General features: G+C 42.2%; 2 protein-coding genes across 22 annotated transcripts in view; both read right to left on the bottom strand.

Annotated features, from left to right (window-relative positions):
* NDUFC1 (NADH:ubiquinone oxidoreductase subunit C1) overlaps window positions 1-22,633 on the bottom strand; it is an 829,703-nt gene that overhangs the window by 215,486 nt on the left and 591,584 nt on the right. The window lies entirely within an intron of this gene.
* Window positions 6,696-22,633, bottom strand: part of SETD7 (SET domain containing 7, histone lysine methyltransferase) — a 54,556-nt gene continuing 38,618 nt past the window's right edge. For 2 of the 7 annotated variants that reach the window (XM_050790245.1, XM_050790244.1), the window contains 3 exons: window positions 21,710-21,827; window positions 18,429-18,586; window positions 6,696-12,494 (listed from right to left, as the gene is read on the bottom strand). In XM_050790245.1, coding sequence (XP_050646202.1) covers window positions 12,314-12,494; window positions 18,429-18,586; window positions 21,710-21,827 — 457 coding nt within the window. In that variant the 3' untranslated portion in view covers window positions 6,696-12,313. The other 5 variants (XR_007725660.1, XR_007725662.1, XR_007725661.1 and 2 more) reach the window with 5 other exon arrangements.

Raw genomic sequence — 22,633 nt, 5'->3', positions numbered from 1 at the left:
CCAGCCTCTAAATTCTCGGGGAGGTAGATTTGAGAAATTTCTCCTGTCCTCCTGCTTGGCTGGCCTTGTGATCATTAAAAGTCTTCCTTTGCTGCAACATCTGCTGTTCTCGGTGCATTGTTTTTTTTTCAGGGCAGTGGGCAAGAAGAGCCCATTGGGTTGTGACAACCCTGCCCCATACCCAGAAGAAAGGAATGCATGCTCAGAGAGGCCAAGAAGAATCTAGACGGAGAGGTTTGGCTAGGTTTCCCCACTCAGCCTGTTAGCATTAGATCGTGCCCTTTTTGTCCAATCATATTTCATACTTCATTGAACCTAAGCATAAAAATGGCCAATTTCCCCTATATCTTTGGATCATCATTCTAAAGGCTCTTGTGTATTCACATTAAATAAATGTATGTGCTTTTTCTCCAATTAATCTGCCTTTTGATTTTGAGTTGATTTTTCAGCAAATTTCTGAGAGCGGGATTTGTCTCCTGATCTGTTGGCCTCACTATTCCTGAATAATCAGTGAAATGCCTAATGCCACATCTCAGCACATTCTACTGTTTCCTCCTATGATGTACCCCAATTCAACCACTTCTCCTCACCATGGCCCCTCTGTCCTGCCCACCATCATCATGAACCCCCTGCTTCCACCTGGGTCCCTACTCCCACTCCAACCTATTCTCAGTACAACAGCCTGAGTGATCCTTTTACATGCGGGAGGAAGATCTTGTCATTCTTCTGCTGAGATCCCTCCAGTGAAAGGGCTAACAGCAATTACGATTTCTAAAACATTTTCAGAACCCGCAGTAAACTAAGTTTAAGAAAGCTGGTGGTTTTTGTTTGTTTGTTTGTTTGTTTGAGACGGAGTCTCACTCTGTCGTCCAGGCTGGAGTGCCGTGGCGCCATCTCAGCTCACTGCAACCTCCGCCTCCCAGGTGCAAGCGATTCTCCTGCCTCAGCCTCCTGAGTAGATGGGATTACAGGCACGCGCCACCACACCCGGCTAGTTTTTGTATTTTCAGTAGAGACGGGGTTTTGCCATGTTGGCCAGGCTGGTTTCAAACTCCTGACCTCAGGTGATCTGCCAGCCTTGGCCTCCCAAAGTGCTGGGATTACAGGTGTGAGCCACCGTGCCTGGCCAGTGTTCTTAAAAACAAACAAAAGTGTTTTTACTTCACTGGTTGGCTTCCCCTCGCACTCTGAGTTTAAAACAAAGTCCTTAAAATGGTTTTCGGGGCCCCTGTAGAATTTGATTCTCTTCTCTCCCCACTGGCCAGTCCCCTGGCCTCTTGAGCTTCCTCGAGCATTCCCACCTCAGCTCGTGGCTCTCTGTGGCCCCCTCAGCCTGAAATGTTTCCCCTGGAATCTCCATAATTTGTTCTCTCCCTCAGGAAATGAGAGCTTCCCTGACCTTCACCCACAAAAAAATAGCACCCCTCTTGGCTCTGCACACCTCCTCACCCTCTTTATTGCCCTCTCTTTGTCCCATACCACTTACCTGGGCACATACAGTCACTTACTTGCTTCTTGTCAGTTTCCCTCACTAAAATGCAAGCTCCACAAAGGCAGGGATTTTGTTTTTATTCACTGCTGATTTGCTAATGGCCCAGAAGAGGAACTGCTATGTGGTAAAGCTTAAGAAATTCGTGCTGGACTTGGATGAAGCTGGAGGCCATTATTTTAAGTGAAGTAACTCAGGAGTGAAAAACCAAAACCCGTTATGTTTTCACTTATAAGTGGGAGCTAAGCTATGAGTACGCAGAGGCATTCAGAGTGACATAATGGACTTCAGAGACTCAGATGGGGGAGGGTGGGAGGGAGCTAGGGATAAAAATGTACATATTAGGTACAATGTATGTTACTCAAGTGATAGCTGCACTAACATTTCAGAATTCACCACTGTATAATTCATCCATGTAACAAAAAACCACTTGTACCCCAAAAGCTATTGAAATATATATTTTAAAAAGTATTCCAAAAAAAACCCCCCAAATAAATAAATAAATAAAGGTACTCTAGCTCAGTCATTCCCACATCACATGCCTAGAAAGTGCTTTGTGCACATTCAGGAAGATATGCCTAGTGATCCCCGCAGAGCCTGTCATCTAAGGGAGCCGCCAGCTAGATGCTTCACTCATTAAACAATCGAGAACACACAATAATGGTCTGGCAGTGTCCATCCGCATGTGACAGAGCAGCAGGGACAGGGCAGGTCCCGAAGAGTCAGGCCAGGCTTCCTGGGGGACTGCTTGGAAGGAGGCAGGTTGTGGCTATGCCTGGAAAGGTGGCATCCCATCCCAGAGCAGGCGGGACAAAGTTAGTGAGCTCACTCCATGGGTCAAAATTAAATCTTTCCCCCCCCCCCAGTTATCATTATAGTTTAATTTTACAAATAGAAAAAAACAGGCACAAAGAAGTTATGTCATATAGCTAGAAATGGCAAGGCTGGGATTTCAACCTAAGACAGTTACCAAAATTCTCCTAATCATTACAATCTACTGACTCCCATTCATGCATTCACTCTACAAGTATTTATTGAGTGCTTACTGTGTATCAAATGTTAAGGATATGTTAGTGAATAAAATGAACTAAAATCCCTGTCTATGCTAGAGGGAGAAGAAAGACAATCAACAATCAACATAATATAACTAAATTCTTCGGTATGCTAGAAGGTAATGAGAAGCATGGTGAAAAATAAAGGAGGGTAAAGTGGCCTTGGAATGCTGGGGGAGGAGAATGTTGCAGTTTAAGTGGGGTGGTCAATGAAGTCCTCATGCAGCAAAGACTTGAAGGGCACAAGGGCAGAGCCTGTGGCTCTTTGGGAGAAAGACATGCCTGAGAGTGGGGCAAGCCTGGCTCTCCTGGACTGCAAGGGGGTGGGTGTGGTTGGAGCACAGGAAGGAAGAGAGAGAGAGAGGACATGCAAACAGTCTTCTGAACCCCAGAGCAAATCCATATTTGCCAGAGAGCAATCAAAAGCCCAACATCACACAGACAGTGGCAAAGCCGGGTGAAACCAGTCTGACTCCAGATCCCAAGTCCTTTCCACCACACAACCCTCCCTCTGCCACAGCAGAGAGGCAGGAAGAGAGCAGCAGAGGCGGGAAGAGGGAAACCCCATAACGGAAGATGCTTCACGTGTTGGAGGCAAAGGATGAGAAATAAGATGGGATGGAGAAGCTATGCTGGAAACCCAGGCAGAGGAGGTGGAAGTTGGGGATCAGGATAGAAATGGGCTGAATGGATAGAAATTATAAGAAGCTGGTCTTGCAGGGAGCGGTGGCTCACGCCTGTAATCCTAACATTTTGAGAGACTGAGGCCGGCGGATTGCTTGAGCTCAGTTTGAGACCAGCCTGGGCAACACGGTGAAACCCCATCTCCACTAAAATACAAATAATCAGCCGGGCGTGGCGGCATGCTCCTCTAGTCCCAGCTACTCGGGAGCCTGAGGCAGGAGAGTTGCTTGAACTTGGGAGCCGGAGGTTGCAATGAGCTGAAATCGCACCACTGCACTCCAGTCTGGGCGAAAGAGTGAGAATCCGTCTCAGAAAAAAAGAAAAAAAAGAAGCTGGTCTGTGTGTTGCATGGATTGGATCAAAGAGGGACCCAGTCAGAAAGATCAGCTGATTGGTAGGCTAAGTGGATGATGATCAAGGGCAAGGAAGACCAGGATATTAAAGGTTGGCCTTAACCCATGGAGAGCAAGAAGAGAGAAGGGTAGGAGAGAGAGCTCCCATAAGTATGGTTAGGAGAGCAGCCAGGAGCCCAGCTGCCCGGCTTCGGACTCTGCCTCTATGGCTTCCTAGTTCTGCGACCATGTACCTTAACATCTCTATGCCTCAGTTTTTCTTCCTGTAAAATGGTGTGGTAACGGTACCTATATCATATGGTTGTTGAAAAGATTAAATGAATAATCTAAAACACTTAAAACTGCCTGATAAACTCTAGATAAATATATCTTTGTATACACTCCTCCACAGCCCCTACTGATAAATTGATTTGAATTATTTTTTTAAATCCATTTATTTATTTGAAGAGACTAACCTCTCTTCTTCTCTGAGGAAAATAAGAAAACAAAACTCATGATGCAGATGAGGCAGACACTGTGAGTGGTTACCCCAACTATCATTTCCCTTTCCTACTTGCTGGGAGAGCCCCACACTGGTTCAGGCTACACAGCCATATGCTTCACTCAGATAATCATAGTGCCCCTGTAGCCATTGCCAGTGATTGGCTTAGGTTTTCTCAGTGAGAGAGGCCATAGAAGAGATTTTCCTTTTCATCTATTGGATGTTGCCAAATTGGCTGTGATGGCTGAAACCCGGGCAGCCATGTCGTGGCTGTGAGGTGAGCTAGCCCCTGAAGGCAAAGAAGACAAGCTGAGAATGGCAGAGTGGAAAGATGGGAAGAACTTGGTGGAGCTGCTGAATTAACTGTAGGAATACTCAGCACTTCTTGTTATGCGAATTAGTAAACCTTCTTTATTACGTAGGCCATACTGAGTTGGGCTTTGATGTTTCTTGAAGCTGGAAGCATTCTGATACTTACAGAAGTAAAAATTTGGTAGCAATCTAGATGGATCCATTAATCGTTTTCTATGTACATTATAAGAAGTGAAGCTCTAAATTCAAAACCCTGGCTTTCGGTTTTTGTAAATAAATAAAACTTTAGGAAAAACACATTTACCGAGCATACCACTATGTTGTGAGGGAATTACCATGATCTATCTATATCTGTCTATCTATCTATCTATCTATCTCTATATCTATCATCTATCTATCTCTGTCTCTATTTATATCTATCTCTATCTATCTCTATCTGTCTATATCTATCATCTATCTATCTATATATATCATCTAACTCTATATCTATCACCTATCTATATCTACCTATCTCTATCTCTATCTATATATAATCATCATCTATCTATATCTATCTATCTATATCATCTATCTATATCTATCTATCATCTATCTATATCTATCTATCTATCTGCAAGGTAACAGTCATTTTCTGAACTACTTTTGGAGCAGAACCCCCTTTTCTATTTTTTCTTTTTTTTCTGCTTCAAGAAGAGGAACAGAATTTCCTCTTCTTCCTCTTATTTTTCAACTACAGCCTTTTTACTGAACAACCCCAAATCAGTGAGATGCTGAGTTGAAACTAAATGAAACTATAGCATAGTCTTTCGATAGCTGTTACCTAGTTCTAGAGATGACTGCTGAAATAATTTCACATTTAATATAAACTAGCAGTCTGAATGATTCCAAACATTTAAAAAACCCAAAGGCAGATATTAGTAACCATCCCATCTATACTAATGGGATGGTATAACCATCCCATTAGTATAGATGGGATGGTTACTAATTTGATCTAACATAATTTTGTCTTGATTTTCACATTACCTCATTCTACAACCCTTGGGCCCAAATCAATCATCTTAATCCATGAAAGTTGCCGTATCTTTCACTTTCAAGGTTAGCTTCTTAAGCTTACCTCACTTTGTATTAAATTTTTAATCCTATATTCCTCGTTCCCACAAGGAGGAAGAATATTAATATTGCGATTTGACCCATGTGTGTTAGAGGGTGAAGCCCTGCCTGAAAGATCTAGCATGAGAATGTGTCTGTGCAGGTGGAAAAGCTGATCCAACATCAGTTTGGACTCAGTCATCTCACTCGTTTCTGTTTCCTTCCTTCTGTGGAAGGAAGTCTGATAAAATCAAGGATTGGGCAACTGAGGGAGGTAAAATAAGGCAGGAGATCTCATGGCCTAATTCAGTTTGAGGCCTAACTGTGCCTCATGTAGCCCTGCCAAACTTCCTAGAATTAACTTCTTTGGGGTCCTGGGCAGAAGGCCCAGCTAATAATGAAGTAGTGTGTTGACTCCCTTTGTCACTGGCTTTTGTGCTTTAGAAATGTTGATTGGCCGGGCGCGGTGACTCATGCCTGTAACTCTAGCACTTTGGGAGGCTGAGGCAGGCGGATCACTTGAGGTCAGGAGTTCGAGACCAGACTGGCCAACATGGTGAAACCCTGTCTTTACTAAAAATACAAAAATGAGCTGGGTGTGGTGGTATGTGCCTGTAATCCCAGCTACTTGGGAGGCTGAGGCAGGAATATCCCTTGAATCCCAGAGGTGGAGGTTGCAGTGAGCCAAGATTGCACCACTGCACTCCAGCCTGGGTGAGAGTGAGACTTCATCTCAGATTACAAAAAAAAAAAAAAAAAAAAAAAAGAGGAAATGTTGACTGTGATTAGGGCCAGAATAAGGGATTGCCAGGGTTCTCAGCTCAGACTCATCCTCAGACTGCTAAAATCTACCACAATATCTAACAAAATTTTTATATTTTCTTTAAATCGTGAATTGAATTTCCTGTCTTTCAGCTATTTGCTCTGATCATCTCATTCGCATTCCAGACCCTTACCATGTATGTATTCAATCCGACACTTTCTGTTGGTGTGGCTAATCCTTCTGGATTTATGGGTGTATGTGGAATCATATCAAATACACAGCAAGCTCCAAACTTTTCCGACTCATCCTCAGCTCTTACTAGAATGCTCTGAAAATGATAAATGGCTAATAATATTTTAAAACAACTTAAAATATAAAGTTCACTTAGTAATTTAAATATACAGGTAGACACATTATAAGAAAACCATTATTGCTTTTCTAACCTAGATGATCAAAGGAAGACAGCGACAGATGATTGTATATTTTGTTTAATACTTGCATTGTTTCTATAGCGCAATTATAGCAATCTTTAAATTTACTTTCATTACAAATATTTGTCAAGTTTTGTTTCAGAAACATTTTTCCTACTCTCTTGCATCATGCACCCAGACACACTACAAAAAACTCATTCATAACACAGTAAGGGCAAACATTACTCATGTAAACATCTTTCATAAATTTCCCATAATTAAAAAAAATCATAGAATTATAGATATTGAATAAGGCTCATAGATTTAGTTCAAATTCCACAAGAGACCAAAGATGCTCGTTAACTGTGATGGGGTTAACTTTTGGTTGCAATAAATGCCGAAAGCATACCCCCGGCTTCTACTCCTTAAACATACCTCACAACCTAATAAATGTATTTCAGGATAAAGAGAGAACATAGAAAACCCAGGAGGAAACTTTTGAAGAAGGGAGCTCAGAATTATGGACATAATTTTCCTATGTGATAAGCAGGCATTACGTAGTCCCTGTAGCTTCCCAATACATGAATCAAGGTTAATTATCGTAACCCAAAATGTAACCAAGTAGATATGTTGATACATTGGCATGTGTGTTCATATTGCTACTATACACAGTGAAAATTTATCCTAATATGTATCATTTCATTATATCCAGGACCAAAGTGGGAAAAAAAATACCCACTCAAGTTGAATATCATCATAAAGGAGTTTTTGTTTGTTTGTTTTTTCAATAACAAAAGAGTCAGGAGAGTTGGGAGGTATGTCCTAGGGATGTGATTGGTCTTGATATTTAACAACTTTGAACAACTGTGTGTAAAGTCACAGACAGAGGAAGCAAGGATTTTTGTTATCGGAGGACGTCTCTCTCTCTGGTTGGAAGTTTGGTGCTTGGGTGCATAGTCTTCCAGAGCTGAGACAGGAAATGTACTGTGCTGAGAAATGGGCCCCTTGCCAGATGCTCCCTTCTCCTTCCTCTCTGCGAGGCGGAAGTCAGAAGGTAGACATTGCTGGCAAAACTGTGAAGTCCCACCCTGGGGTCTGAACCCCAACTCCACTGAGGGCAGCCTCCCTGACGTGTGTGACTAGGCAGTAAGGGTGACGGTTGATGGCGGCCGGGAAACCCAGTTTCGAGGTTCACATGGCCAAGTCTGGCTTCTGATTCTGCTGCCCTGCAAAGAAATTGTGCTCCAGATAACTGCACCGGTGTCTCTAATGCCTCTGATTCACTCTCAGGCCCCTCAAAGGCCTGCAGTGATATCACTAAAAGGTGAACACACCTCCATTAGCACCTAACTTCCACCAGGAAGCGGCTGAGGCACTGGGGAAGCCTACGAGCTCTCTCCACGTCAGGTGCAACAACGTCGAGGAAGTTGCTGAGAGTCAGAGTTATTGTAGGCTTTTGATTTTTAAAAATCAAAATTGATCTGCATTACATCTCAATAGACTCAGATAATTCTCACCAAAATTTTTGTAATGTGTTTAAGTAGCACTGGAATAATTCAACTTCATTTAAATATATTCATTCTATCATGAAAATATTTCATACAAACATCTATTTACATACAAACACATTAAAATTTGTGAAAAGGGTTCCCACCCCTGTGGTTGTATGGCTTGAAATAGTTTCATTGCTTTGAATATGTATGCACACATTTGGCAAAAGAAAACTATTACAATTTAGTATTTTTGAAATTAAAAAAAGTGACACCGAGGTTCCAAATTCCTGAAGGGAAAGATAAAAGAAAAATAGTAATAATCTATCAAGGTACCCCAAGTAGATGTAGATTTGATATACTTTGTGAACCTTTGATCTGTGGCAAATAAACATTACAACTGTCAGTCTTGCAACATAGTTTTGCTTGTTTTTCTAAAACAAAAGATGTCTGGATTCTAAGTCACTACTCTTAAGACAGAAGCTTGAGGCAACTGTTTTAAAACAAAACAAAAGGGAAAAAACGATACCTCTACCTTCTCGGAAGATTTTAAATGCATGTTGCAGTGAGTGATTTAAATTTTTATATATTAAACGAAATTTACTAAAAGTGCCACATACTGTCTCCCGGAGAAGACAACCCTTTAATTCACTGTTCACAATTAATGCAATTTTAATAGTTCTATTTAAATGTTAAAAATGGTTACATTTGGCCTCATTGGCCTTTCCGGGTGGGTTGTTGGTGATAAGGAAATAGTTTTTCAAGTGTGAAGAACCCCCATAGGGCAAATAGGTTTAACTACAGTCCTAGACAGGTTCAAAGAGCTCTTGGAAAACTAATTTCCTTCTTAGTGTCTCGGGTAGATCAAGGATGAAGCAAGTTAAAATAAGAATAGGTACTACAAGACTCAAGAACTCCTCACTGCTTTCTTTTTGATCTCATCATTCCTTTGTGTCGGAAATTCAATCTTTCCAGTTGTTTTTGTTAGTCCATTCAAATGTCCATTTGGGGACATGCTCCTACAGGTTAGTTCCTATTCCTAACTCTAACACAAGATAATATTTCATCACAGAAAAGATGCTAAGGGAAGATCTGGTCATGCAGGAGTTGGACTGAGACAGCTCTGAGTGAATCTGCTTGAGATTACAGTGTCACACACACACAGGCTCCCGCTGCTTTTTAGGAGAGCATAAAGTCATTTCTTTATTCCCCACCACATGGAATCTTCCACGTCTGCTGTGATTCTGATGCTGATGAAATGACCAGATGCGGCGGCTTCCTGACATATTTCCTTCCCCAGCAGATGTAAAGTAGAAAAATACATTCTGAGTATTCTTTTCCACTTGCACTTAGGTTCAAACGAGAAACAAACCCTTCCGTCCTCAGCTGTTAATTCCTTATAGAACCTCCACTCTCTTGACTTCTTTCTCTACCTACAGAACTCAGTGAATCTCAAGCCCCACTCTGATTCCAACCTGTGACAGAGCCTTATATTTGGGAGTATGTGTGTGTGTGAGGGGAGGGGTGGGAGAGACAGAGCCAGAGACATAAGCAAACAGAGAGGGACACACAGAGGGAAAGCCAGACGGGGAAGGACCCGAGGACATGCACAGAGCCAGAGAGACTCAAGAGAGGACAGTGCAGAGGACTTGGAACAGGGAACAGGAGAGGGCAGATGGGGCTGCTGTTACATAGGACATCCAGGTGTTCTCACATATGCAGAGAGAAGAGGAAAGAGCAGGAGAAAGAAGAGCTGGAAGACACAGAGAGTATGAAGAGAGTTGGGAGGAAGACACAGTGAGGCTCAGCGAGGGCGCATTGCTTCCTCTGATTTGCGTGGAGGTCACAGACACACTGCTGAGTTTTAAGCTCAGAGTGTTACCATTCAATATCTCATCTGAAGAAATGATTAGCGGACTAATCACTACATTCAACTCTTCAATTCCTTTTATCCAATTTTGAAAAAAAATACCATTTGAATGGGATAGAGTAGCCCCTTAGGATGTAAATTGTACCCCACTGCAGCCAGGACCAGAATGCGATCACTCTCAGGAATGAAATCATTCAGAGCATGGCTGCATCGGGGGCATGACCAGCACTATCCTCTCCCTGACCTCATTCCCTGACCCGGCTGCACAACTCACCTGAGTGAGCTTAATGCAAACCATCTTTCTCCTGAAGACAGTCACTCCCTTTGGGACACATTTAAATTAAAGCACCTATCAGAATGCAAGTCCAGAGGCCCTGGCCCATCTGTCACAGTGTATAAAACGGTCTCTTTCTACAGAATAAAAGTGACCCTATCCTGGTGCCTTTAAATCTAAAAACTCTATTCAATTCCTTTGGTGGGCAATCTTTCTGGAAGCACCAACAACTTCCTCTCATGGGTGAACCATCGGCTTAAGCTTTCAAGCAGGGATCCAACTGGATCTCCCTGAAACCACTGCCCCCTAGCTGCAAAGTATGCAACTGGGTGCTCTAGGAAGCTTGGCCTTGCAAAGAAGGGAAGGGCAACTCTGTCAATGTGCCCAGGGGCCACCTGAACTGAAAGTCATGAGCAGCCTGGGATCAAGCACTTTTGTTGTAGTCTTCATAAAGCTATGTGCAACTGACAAGAAAGAGCAAACCTCCTTCTGCCTATGTCTTCACTCTTCTCCCACTGCAAGCCTTCTCTCATCAGCTGGAGCTCACTCTCCGCTATAGCTTGGAAGGCCTTAGCTTTCCAGACCAAACTGACTCAGGTGAAAGGAACCACAGCTGACAGCTGCAGATCAGCACAACAGCTGCTCTCCAGTTCTTCCAGCCACCACATCGAGGTGTCTAAAAGAGACATAGCTATGGCATGTGGTAAGGGTGCTTATAAAAAACAAAACTCTCAGAATTCATTCAGAGCAATCCCAGTGAAGTTACAGATCTAATTAGCTAAACTAAAAAACAGGGGTTTTCTCCTTATTTCTGCTGTTGTGATTACACATGGCTGGCAAAATGGCTGAAATGCTATTGATAGTGTTGCTTTTAAACTATACAGGTGTTCAGTCTTAGTTTACAATGTTTTGAAGCAGGTAAGTGCTTTGAAATTACAATGATGAAGAGTTTTAGCATCAAGGTTTGATTTGTACCTAGTAATCAGTATGTCTGCCTTAGTAGTACTGACTAAAAAAATTGCTTTTTGAATTCTGTTAGAATTCAAATTTGCTATTTGACTTCTGAATTCAATGCACTGTGTCACAAGCCTGACTGCACTATGTTATGTACATTTAATGTGTACTCAAGGAGAAAAAACTTACTAGCACTATTGAAAATATTGCAAAATTGCCACAGTTACTGCTTAGAAATACTAATTTTCTTCTCTTCTTTCTTAAAGTATATATTACAACTCTTCCATAACTTAATGCAAACAAAGTAAATTCATTTCTTCTCACATCTTAAAGCAAAGATATCTTTGTTTACATGCGAGAATAATATTCTATAATAATACCCTGGCCCTATGAGCCAGTACTTTATATTAGGACATAATAATAAAATGATGATATAGAAAGAACCAGAGAGACCTACACACTGCTATTGATGCAAAAATCCATTTGGAAGTTTTCTCTTGTAAAGGATATCTAAGAAAGAGAATAGGACTGAGGGGTGAAATGACTTTAGAAGTGGGCTTCTATTCACTAGGAAAAAAACAAAGCCATTCTATTGCAAGATACAGATCAAAGGTTAAAAGGCAAATTATACTACATTTAGAGAATAAAGATGTAGTAATTGTCAACCCTCAATATGGCACATATGCAAGTGTGGTAACACAATTTGCACTGGCCATAGGAAAAAAAGCACTATGGAAAAACCACTGACTAAAAATGACTGAAAAACCCCATTTCCCTGTTTCAGTCTAATCATTTGGCATCTCTGAATGTGGTACAGATTTAGACTTGAACCACCAAAGAACATCACGCTGTCTTATGTCAAATGCTTGACAATACCTCTCAGTAGGACGTTGTTGCAAGGCTAGCTAATTTTAAATCTGGTATGAGTAATACAGTCAAACCTAGTTAGTATGCGAGAAAGTCGTTGCTAACACATGGTGAGAGGATGTGACGTCACAGCATGAGCAGTCCCTGGTTGTCCCATTGTCGGATAAACGTAGTGCATAGATCCAAGTTTCTATTCCAGGTCTCTGAACCCCAAAGCCAGGCCTTTCACTTTTGCTGGGTGGCCTGGAAGGCCTTCAGCTCCACCTGGTACCACTCAGGGGCTTCAGGCCCACTCTTCCCGGGGGGGCTGTGGTCATAGCCATAGGCAACGGTGAGCTCTTCATCGGCCTCCACTGCTCTCAGGGTGCGGATGCATTTGATGGGCCCAAAACGGGGGTGGACAAACCTAAACATCAAGATGCACACAGTCATTCCCGGGCCAGACTAGGAGGTTGGAAGCAAAGACTAGGGAGGGGCTGATAGAGGAATCACCCCCAGGCACTCTTCCCTGGGCACGCCTGGTAGGTACCCAAAGTGTGGTCACCCAGCATCAGTTTCACCCGAGAGCTTATTAGACATGAAGCATCTCGGCCCCATCCCAGACCTGCTGGATTGGAATCTGTATTTTAGCGACACCCCCAGGTGATCCACTGGTATATTAAAGTCTGAAAAGCACTGCTCTGTTTTTTAAAGCATATTTGGCACCTTGCATTTATAAACCAACAATCATGATCAACAACAAAAATCTGTCGCTAATGAGAAATCAGATCCAGTGCAGCCCGCCAGCATTTGAGCTTGTCTGGCCAGCAGCATCAGATTACCTGCTGTATCTCAGGGAGAAGGCTTCACCAGAGTGCTTTTGGAGTTGTAAGAAAGAGCCCTGTGGATTTTCAAAGGCAAAAACTCTGTTTTCTACCCTATACATAGAGAGGAAATATTATTTTCTAGCACGAAAGTAGATGAAGATTTCTTCCCAAGAGGGAAGTCTAGACCTCCCTGCCAACCTGCTTATTTAGTATTTCCCTGTGGAGCATCCTATGAAGGGAGCAGTATCTCCTTCCTACAACAAGTCCTCTTGGGACCAGAAACGAGGTTAACACTATGGCTATGTTCATTTGCCAAAGGCTCCCAACCCTGTTCATCTGCACAGCTCCCTGCAGAGCAGGCAGATAAATAAGCAATAAATAGACTTAGCTCACCTAACAGCTGCTGAAATGGATATATGTAAGGCATGACCAGGAAGAAATCAGCTTTATTTTTATATGCGTCTGGTCAAATCAATCTCATTCATTTATAGTCTTTTTTTTTTTTTTTTTTTTGAGACAGAGTCTTGCTCTGTTGCCCAGGCTGGAGTACAGTGGCATGATCTCGGCTCACTGCAACCTCCACCTTCCAGGTTCCAGCAATTGTCATGTCTGAGCCTCCCGAGCAGCTGGGATTACAGGTGTGGGCTGCCATGCCCAGCTGATTTTTTGTATTTTTAGTACAGATAGGGTTTTGCTATGTTGGCCAGGCTGGTCTCAAACTCCTGGCCTCAAGCGATTGGCCCACCTTGGCCTCCTAAAATGCTGGGATTACAGGTGTGAGCACTGCGCCCAGTTTATTGTCGTATTTTGAACAAAGGGTTGGTGAGACAGCAAAGGAGAAGGTTCCAGGTCCTAAGTTAGATTGGTGCTTGGCAGCCAGACGTGGTGGCTCACGTCTGTAATCCCAGCACTTTGGGAGGCCGAGGTGGGTGGGTCACTTGAGGTCACGAGTTTGAGACCAGCCTGGTCAACACGGTGAAACCCTGTCTCTACTAAAAATACAAAAATTAGCTGAGTGTGGTGGCGCACACCTGTAACCCCAGCTACTCGGGAGGCTGAGGCACAAGAATCGCTTGGACCCAAGAGGTGGAGATTGCAGTGAGTTGAGATTGCTCTACTGTACTCCAGCCTGGGTGACAGAGTGAGACTTTGTCTCAAAAAAAAAGATTGGTGCTTGGGGCATGATAGTAAGTAGTTGGCTGGTTCCTTCTATCAATGGTGGAAGAATGGGCATGTCTGTAGCTTCGGGACTTCTTTTATGTGGAGTTAAAAAGGAACAACCTTTATCTCACACCAAAGGGGCCTCTATGTCCACCCTACTTGGGTATCATATCATGTTTCGTGGAAAGGACACTTGGTATCAGAAGACTTTGGTGTGAGTCCTGATTCAACACAGTTTTACTGCGTCCTCTTGGAAAGTCCACCTCATATCTCTGGATCTCACTTTCCTCATCTGTAAAATCATGATAATACTAGTAATAGTTATCCCATAGGGTCTTTGTCATGACAAAATGGGGTCACATATAGAAAGCACCTTATACAGTGCCTGGCACAAAGTAGGATTCAACTAATATTGGTTACTGCCTGTCTGTGAGCATGCATCTGTGAACACACATGTGAACAGAATTATCAGCCTGTACTCCACCCCAAAGGAGATGCCTAGACTGTGGATTCAGGAATTCCTTATGAAAAGCACGACTCTTTGCTTAAATTAAAATATTTCACTTGGCTGGGTGCAGTGACCCATGCCTGTAATCCCACTACTTTGGGAGGCTGAGGTGGGTAGATCACCTGAGCTCGGGAGTTCGAGACCAGCCTGGGCAACATGGCGAAACCCCACCTCTCCCAAAAATACAAAAAACTAGCCAGGGGTGGTGGCACGCACCTGTTGGTACCAGCTACTTGGGAGGCTGAGGTAGGATGATCGCTTGAGCCTGGGAGGCAGAGGTTGCAGTGAGCTGACATTATGCCACTGCACTCCAACCTGGATGACAGAGACCCCGTCTCGGAAAAAAAAATTAAAGTAAATTAACATATTTTACTAAAAAAAAAGTTCCTGAAATACAGGTTGGTTAACCTCTGGTACACTGCAAAAAACCAAAAACAGACCCTGTGTTGAATTTCCAGGCCTGAAGCTTCTTTTATAATCCTCTTTTATTTTCATTTTCCGGCTCATTGTCATCATCATTTTCAGAGTGTAGATAACTGACAGACTGAAAAGAAAGAATTCAATTTCAGGTGTTGATTGTTGAAGACGACCCGAAGGCACAGTGGTTAAGAGCCTTAACTGCTCTGCCTTGGCGACCTGCTTTTCCTGTCTGATCTCGATGGTGATAGTAGTGGCCTCACTGAGTTACTAGGAGGACTGAATGAGACAATGCATGAAGAGCATCTAGCACAGCACCAGCCCGGAGTGAGTGGTCTATAAATGTGAGCTACACGATTAGCAGTCAAACCAAACCTTTGTGCCAAGTGGCTTAGCCACTTGTCTACAGTTTGTCTAGAAAAGCAGCTCTTATCTATTTGTCCATTTGGCATTTTGTACTAGACTGCAGTTAAAAAAGCTTATGAAAATGTTTTGTTTATGTTAAAATGTACATATCAGGGCCAGGCATGGTGGCTCACACCTGTAATCCCAGCACTTTGGGAGGCCAAGGCAGGTGAATCACCTGAGTTCAGGAGTTTGAGACCACCCTTACCAACATGGCAAAAACCTGTCTCTACTAAAAATACAAAAATTAGCCAGGTGTGGTGGTGCATGCCTGTAATCCCAGCTACTTGGTAGGCTGAGGCAGGATAACCACTTGAACCTGAGAGGTAGAGGTTACAGTGAGCTGAGATCGCACCATTGTACCTCCAACCTGGGCAACAAGAGTGAAACTCCATCTCAAAAAAAAAAAAAAAAAAAAAAAAAAGGTACATATCAATACCAATGATTTTTGAAACAAATGAATACCATTAATTGGTATCTGAATTTCATATCTGGTTATTATTCAAGTAGTCTTCTTATTACCCCAAATAACTAAGATTTGATCACCCTGGGCTTGCAAACAAACAAACAAACAACAATAAACAAAATGAAAACTGGCAGAGTACAGGGACTTGGGTTTTGTACAAATGAAACCTTCTCGTCTCCTGTGCTCTCTTCCTTTTGGTGAGAAAAATCATGTCCTTGCAATGAAATAAAAAACCTGGTTTGTTTTAAAGGAGTAGTCTTAAGTAGCATTTATAATTGTTTGTTACCACCCCTTTAAAGGGTTGTTGTTAAGCTGTGTGCAGCTTGGAATGACGCTTTGGCCTAATTCACCCTGGCCACGAAAGCCTTGGAGTTAATCACAGTGTCAGTTTCATTTCACATGACACATGTCCTTTGCCATTTCTACCCGTCCTTTAAACAGAAGTAGTAGCTTCAGTGCTTGTTATGGGCTGCCAAAGAGAGCAAGTCATTGCCAGGAAAATTTTTAAGCCATTTCAAGGATGCAGGAAGGGACATTCTTGACGAACCTCCAAATCCTGGCAATTTTCCTACAGATTAAATGCACATGATCTGATTCTGCTTATGCTAACAAGCAAGATGACTGAGGGACTGCAAGCTATAACTGAAAAGAAAAGGTTGCAGGAAGCTCACCGGCTCCTAAGAATAACTGGCATTCTCACACCAAGCTAAGGAGAGCAATGATGATGGTACAAAGAATCCCAATTATATCCTCTAGAGAACAGTCAGAGATGTTTGGCTTTGGGAAGAACATGTTCAGGGGTCATATAAAAACTACTAAAGTGTATGTAGGGCTACCATGTAAAAGAGAGGCTGACATGGAACACAGGAAAAAAGGGAGACAATTAGGGCCAAGGGCTGAATATTACAGGGAAACTCATTTGGGCTCATTATAAAGAACTTTCTAGGCCAGGGGTGGTGGCTCACACCTGTAATCCTAGCACTTTGGGAGGCCGAGGCAGATCACCTGAGGTCAGGAGTTCAAGACCCGACTGGCCAACATGGTGAAACCCCATCTCTACAAAAATACAATTAGCCAGGCATGATGGCAGGTGCCTGTAATCCCAGCTATTTTGGGAAGCTGAGGTGGGAGAATTGCTTGAACCTGGGGGGCAGAGGTTGCAGTGAGCCAAGATCTCGCCGTTGTACTCCAGCTTAGGAGACTGAGCGAGACTCCGTCTCAAAAAAAAAAAGAACTTTCTAGTCATCGGAGCCCAGAAGCTAATTTTGTAATGTCTATTTCATTTGTATATTTCTCTGAACCTTTGTGGATAATGTAAGCTCCACACCAATGGAGGTTTCCAAGAAGAGGTTCAATGAGCAGATGGAAGAGAAGGCTCAAACTCTAAGAGGATTATTTGTATTTTATACACAGAGTATAAATATATGTACTCATTTTATATATTTACCTTTTGAAGTAGATAATTCAGTGGCCTTTCAACAACTGAATATCACAAATACACACGAAATTCTGCAACCATCACCATCATCTAATTTTAGAACACCCACCTTAGAACATTTTAATCACCCCAAAATGAGACCACAATGAGATCCCATACCCATTAGCACACACTCCCCATCCCCTGTCCCCAGCCCTAGGGAACCACTAATCTACTATCTATCTCTATGGATTTCCTACATTTTGGACATTTCATATAAATGGAGTCATATATTCTTTCACTTAGCATAGTGTCTACAATTCTCATCCATGTTGTAGCATATGTCAGTACTTCATTCCTTTTTATTAGCAAATAATAGGGACTCTGATTTTATAGGTCTTTTCCAACACTGACACGTCATGCCCTAGGCTTAGGACTTTATTTTCCTTCTTCCTTTCACGTCATAAAAGGGCTCCTGGCCGGGCGCAGTGGCTCACACCTGTAATCCCAACACTTTGGGAGGCCGAGGCAGGTGGATCACCTGAGGTCAGAAGTTCAAGACCAGCCTGACTGACATGGTGAAACCCCACCTCTACTAAAAATACAAAAAAAAATTAGCTGGGCGTGGTGGTGCATGCTTGTAATCCCAGCTACTTGGGAGGCTGAGGCAGAAGAATCGCTTGAACCCGGGAGGCGGAGGTTGCAGTGAGCCGAGATCTCGCCATTGCACTCCAGCCTGGGCATCAAGAGGGCAAATCCATCTAAAAAAAAAAAAAAGGGGGCTTCCTCATCTTCTCCACTGTGCAGAGTAATTTCAATTTTTACTATTATTTCAAATAACACTATCTTTAATTGTCCAGAATGAGAAAACTGAAGGACAAAAAGAGCAGCTATAAAACAGCAGCCCCTCGGTATGGTACACTATTTCCATATCATTTCTCCTCTTCAAAGCACTTTCCATTTCTTAGATTGCAAAGCCACAGAGTGAGGCTGTTTATATTTTGAGTTTCAAGTCATAACCCTGAGGCCGATGGCGGAGGACCCATGGTCATTCGGATGAAGCAGCCTTTATCTGAGGCAGAATAACACCTTTTACTGTCCTCCTCAGTCTCAGGGCCCTGAGGCACAGATCCGCCCCGGCAGCTCGGAGTGATACTTACATGTCGTAGATGCAGTTTGGAGTGAAGGAGTGATTTGCCTTGTGTCCCAAGGAGGCACAGTACTTGGATACATGGTTATAGGGCTCAGGCACATCAATGACCGTTTCTTCATCAAGGGAGAGGGTGTTCCCATTAAGGGCCCAGTCCCTGCTGTCAACCTGCAGAAAACAAAAAAGCGAGCCTTAGAGAGGACCCTTCTCCCCACAGTTCAAAGGACATCAGAGATATTAACTCATTTATCTTATTATTTTTGTTTTTGAGACAGGGTCTCACTCCATCACCTAGGCTGGAGTGCAGTGGCATGATCTGGGGTAACCACAACCTCTGCCTCCCAGATTCAAGCGATTCTCATGCCTCAGCCTCCTGAGTAGCTGGAATTACAGGTGTGCACCACCACACCTAGCTAGTTTTTGTATTTTTTGTAGAGATGGGGTTTCACCATGTTGGCCAGGCTGGTCTCAAACTCCTGACCTCAGGTGATCTGCCCACCTCGGCCTCCCAAAGTGTTGGAATTACAGGTGTGAGCCACCACACTCAGCCAAAACTTCAAGATTTGAGCACTACAAAATGAAATAAAACAAAACAAAACAAGGCATCTCTCCACACACTGAGAGTGCAAATGACATGTGTGGTCAGTGCCATGCAGCTCGACTTACTATTTGTTCATTTTTCCTTGTTCCATATGAAAAAAAAGGATTTAAAGTCCCTGATGAATAAACATAAAATATAACTAGATAACTTGAATTGGATAAAGAAGAGGAGGCAAAAGAAAAAAACAAAGTAAGAACACAAATGGAACCAGAAATGTAAGGGATGCAAGAATGTACTCTAGGCAAGTCCTCTACCTTTGTTACAGGTGGGAAATCACTCTGACCAGCAGGCAGCCATCGATTACCAGCATGCCTTCTTATCTACAACAGGGGTTACTAACAGTGTAACCATCAGGCTTCTCTTCTCCAAACCATTCCTGACCAACTCACCCCAGGAGCTGGCGATGACAGCAGTCCAGCCTTTTGAAGCCAACACGACGACATTTTCATACAAAACTGTTAACTCTCAAGGTATACCATTTCCCCCACTGCTAAATTGTAATTGTGCTTTTGTTTATATGTGATAGTCCCTCAACTGATGTTTACTAAGTGGTACCATGTGCCAGGCACTGTTCTAGGTGCAGGGGATACAGCAGTGATCAAAAGCGGAAAAAAAGCCTCATGGATTTTTTTTTTTTTTTTAATACTTTAAGTTCTAGGGTACATGTGCATAACGTGCAGGTTTGTTACATATGTATACTTGTGCCATGTTGGTGTGCTGCAACCATCAACTCGTCAGCACCCATCAACTCGTCATTTACATCAGGTATAACTCCCAATGAAATCCCTCCCCCCTCCCCCCTCCCCATGATAGGCCCTGGTGTGTGATGTTCCCCTTCCCGAGTCCAAGTGATCTCATTGTTCAGTTCCCACCTATGAGTGAGAACATGCGGTGTTTGGTTTTCTGTTCTTGTGATAGTTTGCTAAGAATGATGGTTTCCAGCTGCATCCATGTCCCTACAAAGGACACAAACTCCTTTTTTATGGCTGCATAGTATTCCATATTTGCCACATTTTCTTAATCCAGTCTGTCACTGATGGACATTTGGGTTGATTCCAAGTCTTTGCTATTGTGAATAGTGCCGCAATAAACATATGTGTGCATGTGTCTTTATAGCAGCATGATTTATAATCCTTTGGGTATATACCCAGTAATGGGATGGCTGGGTCATATGGTACATCTAGTTCTAGATCCTTGAGGAATCGCCATACTGTTTTCCATAATGGTTGAACTAGTTTACAATCCCACCAACAGTGTAAAAGTGTTCCTATTTCTCCACATCCTCTCCAGCACCTGTTATTTCCTGACTTTTTAATGATCGCCATTCTAACTGGTGTGAGATGGTATCTCATTGTGGTTTTGATTTGCATTTCTCTGATGGCCAGTGATGATGAGCATTTTTTCATGTGTCTGTTGGCTGTATGAATGTCTTCTTTTGAGAAATGTCTGTTCATATCCTTTGCCCACTTTTTGATGGGGTTGTTCGTTTTTTTCTTGTAAATTTGTTTGAGTTCTTTGTAGGTTCTGCCTCATGGATCTTAATAGTCCAAAACCAGTCATGTGATACCGATATATGGCACCTGGTACCATCTACCTTATGCTGCCATTAGTTGTGTATTTTTCTTATCTCCCCAACAGAATCTAAATTTCATTAGGGCAAGAAGGGTGTCACATTCATTTATACAATAGAACATAGTGAGGTTCAGCACAAAGCCAGATTCTGCAGTTTGAAATCCTACTTGAACTCTGCTATTTGCTGTATTTTTGACTTTAAGCAAGTTGTGTAATCTCTCTAGGCTTCAATTTCCCTACCTGTAAAATGAGTAAGTAAATAATATATCAATATCCCAACGTCACCTTTTGTATGCTGAATTTCTCTGGATTGCTGACAGAAGTCTGGCCTTTGCATGGAACATAGTCTGACAGACCACAGTGCAGTTTGAATACATCACCATCTTTTGTCTGTGCAACTGCTTTGAAAGTGTAATAACTTTATTATTTTACAGCATTTCCCTCTTACTGTTCCATAGGAATAAATGCAAAGGTGAACATAAATGTGGGATATTAGCCATAAGCTTAAGGTCCCCATACACGGGTATAAGTCAGATAAGGAAGGAGCGCATAAGCTGTGCTAAAAACATTGAACTTTTGCCCTTAGGCAGACACTTAGGGAAGTTAGTTGTAAAGTGAAGAAATAAAAACAGAAAACATACATGAAGCCTTTGAAATATATCAAAGATTATATTTTAAAGGCAAGAGGTGATTCAACTCTTTAACATTTTGTTTTTAATTTTTTTGACAAAAGAACTCCTCCTGACAAAATGTAGGATATAGTATGGCTTTTGCACAAGAAGATGTAGGGGGCCTTCCTATAAAGTACCCCACCCAACGTCGTAAGTTAGTTATTTACAGAGTCTGACTGGATCTCAATTTTTTTAGACATTGGTATAGTCCAATATACCAATTACTGTCTTATTGATGGCATCACCCCACTCTCTATAAAATAGCTGTGGAACTTTTGAAAAATCATATTAAGGCTTAAAATAAAGAGGAGGAGAATGTCCAATCAATTTTACAAAAAAGTCAATCTGTTTCTTTAACTTTCTAGTGAGTACTAAGGTAAAGAGATTTTGTTTGAAGCAAAGTCCTTTAACCAACAAAGTTGATTTTCCACTGTCACCCCCACTCACCTCTTGGTGTGTAATTCGAACTCCATTATAAAAAGACATAACAGTATTAGGTCCCACTGCTACCTTTGAAAAAAGTCCTTCTCCAGCACTGGAAATGAGAGATTCAGCTACATAAACCCTAAATTGAAAAAAGAGTTGAATAGTGACCTTTTCAGTTTAATATGTCATTCCTTACATCAAATGCCAAAATATCATTATGGCTACTGAATCCAAAATGTCAATTCATAACTCAACTAAGAAGGGAGGGAGGAAGAAAAAGTTAAACCACAATATTTTGGCATTGGAAATTAAACAAATGGTAGTTACGTCTCTTTTAAGAGTAGTGTTTAAAATTTGCTTTCTAATATAGAAATTATCATTATATTTTCATAAAGATGCTCAGTGCTTGATATGAGGTATTTTTTTGGAAGATTTATGTTTTTAGTTAATGACAATTTGCACTGTCTTACTGGACAAGTAAGCATTTTTTCAAAGTTAATTAAAGCGATATCTAAGTTTGTCAGTGTTAGATGGGAGGGAAAGGAGGCTGTTTTAGTTAAGCCTCAAGATGAATCTTTTATATGAAACAGTGACAATTAATAAGATATATCCAATAAGCATATCCCAACAAAAGGGTTCATGACAGGGGTCAGTTAACTATGGCCTGAGGGTCCAGTCTGCCTGCTGCTCATTTTTGTAAGTAAAGTTTTATTTGGACACAGCCACACCCATTTGTTTAGTATTGCCTATGACTGCTTTAGCTCTACAAAGGCAGAATTGAGTAGTTGCAACAGATATTATATGGCTTGCAAAGCCTAAAATATTTACTATGTGGCCCTTTACAGAAAAAGTTTGCCAACCACCGTTATAAGAAAACAGCTGGTTGGGTGTGGTGGCTCATGCCTGTAATACCAGCACTTTGGGAGGTTGAGGCGGGTGGATCAC

This window comes from Macaca thibetana, chromosome 5 (assembly GCF_024542745.1).
Source record: "Macaca thibetana thibetana isolate TM-01 chromosome 5, ASM2454274v1, whole genome shotgun sequence".
In the NCBI taxonomy this organism is placed as follows: Eukaryota; Metazoa; Chordata; class Mammalia; order Primates; family Cercopithecidae; genus Macaca; species Macaca thibetana.
Note: the sequence above shows the minus strand (reverse complement) of the source record. Positions and strands in the feature narration are given on the sequence as shown.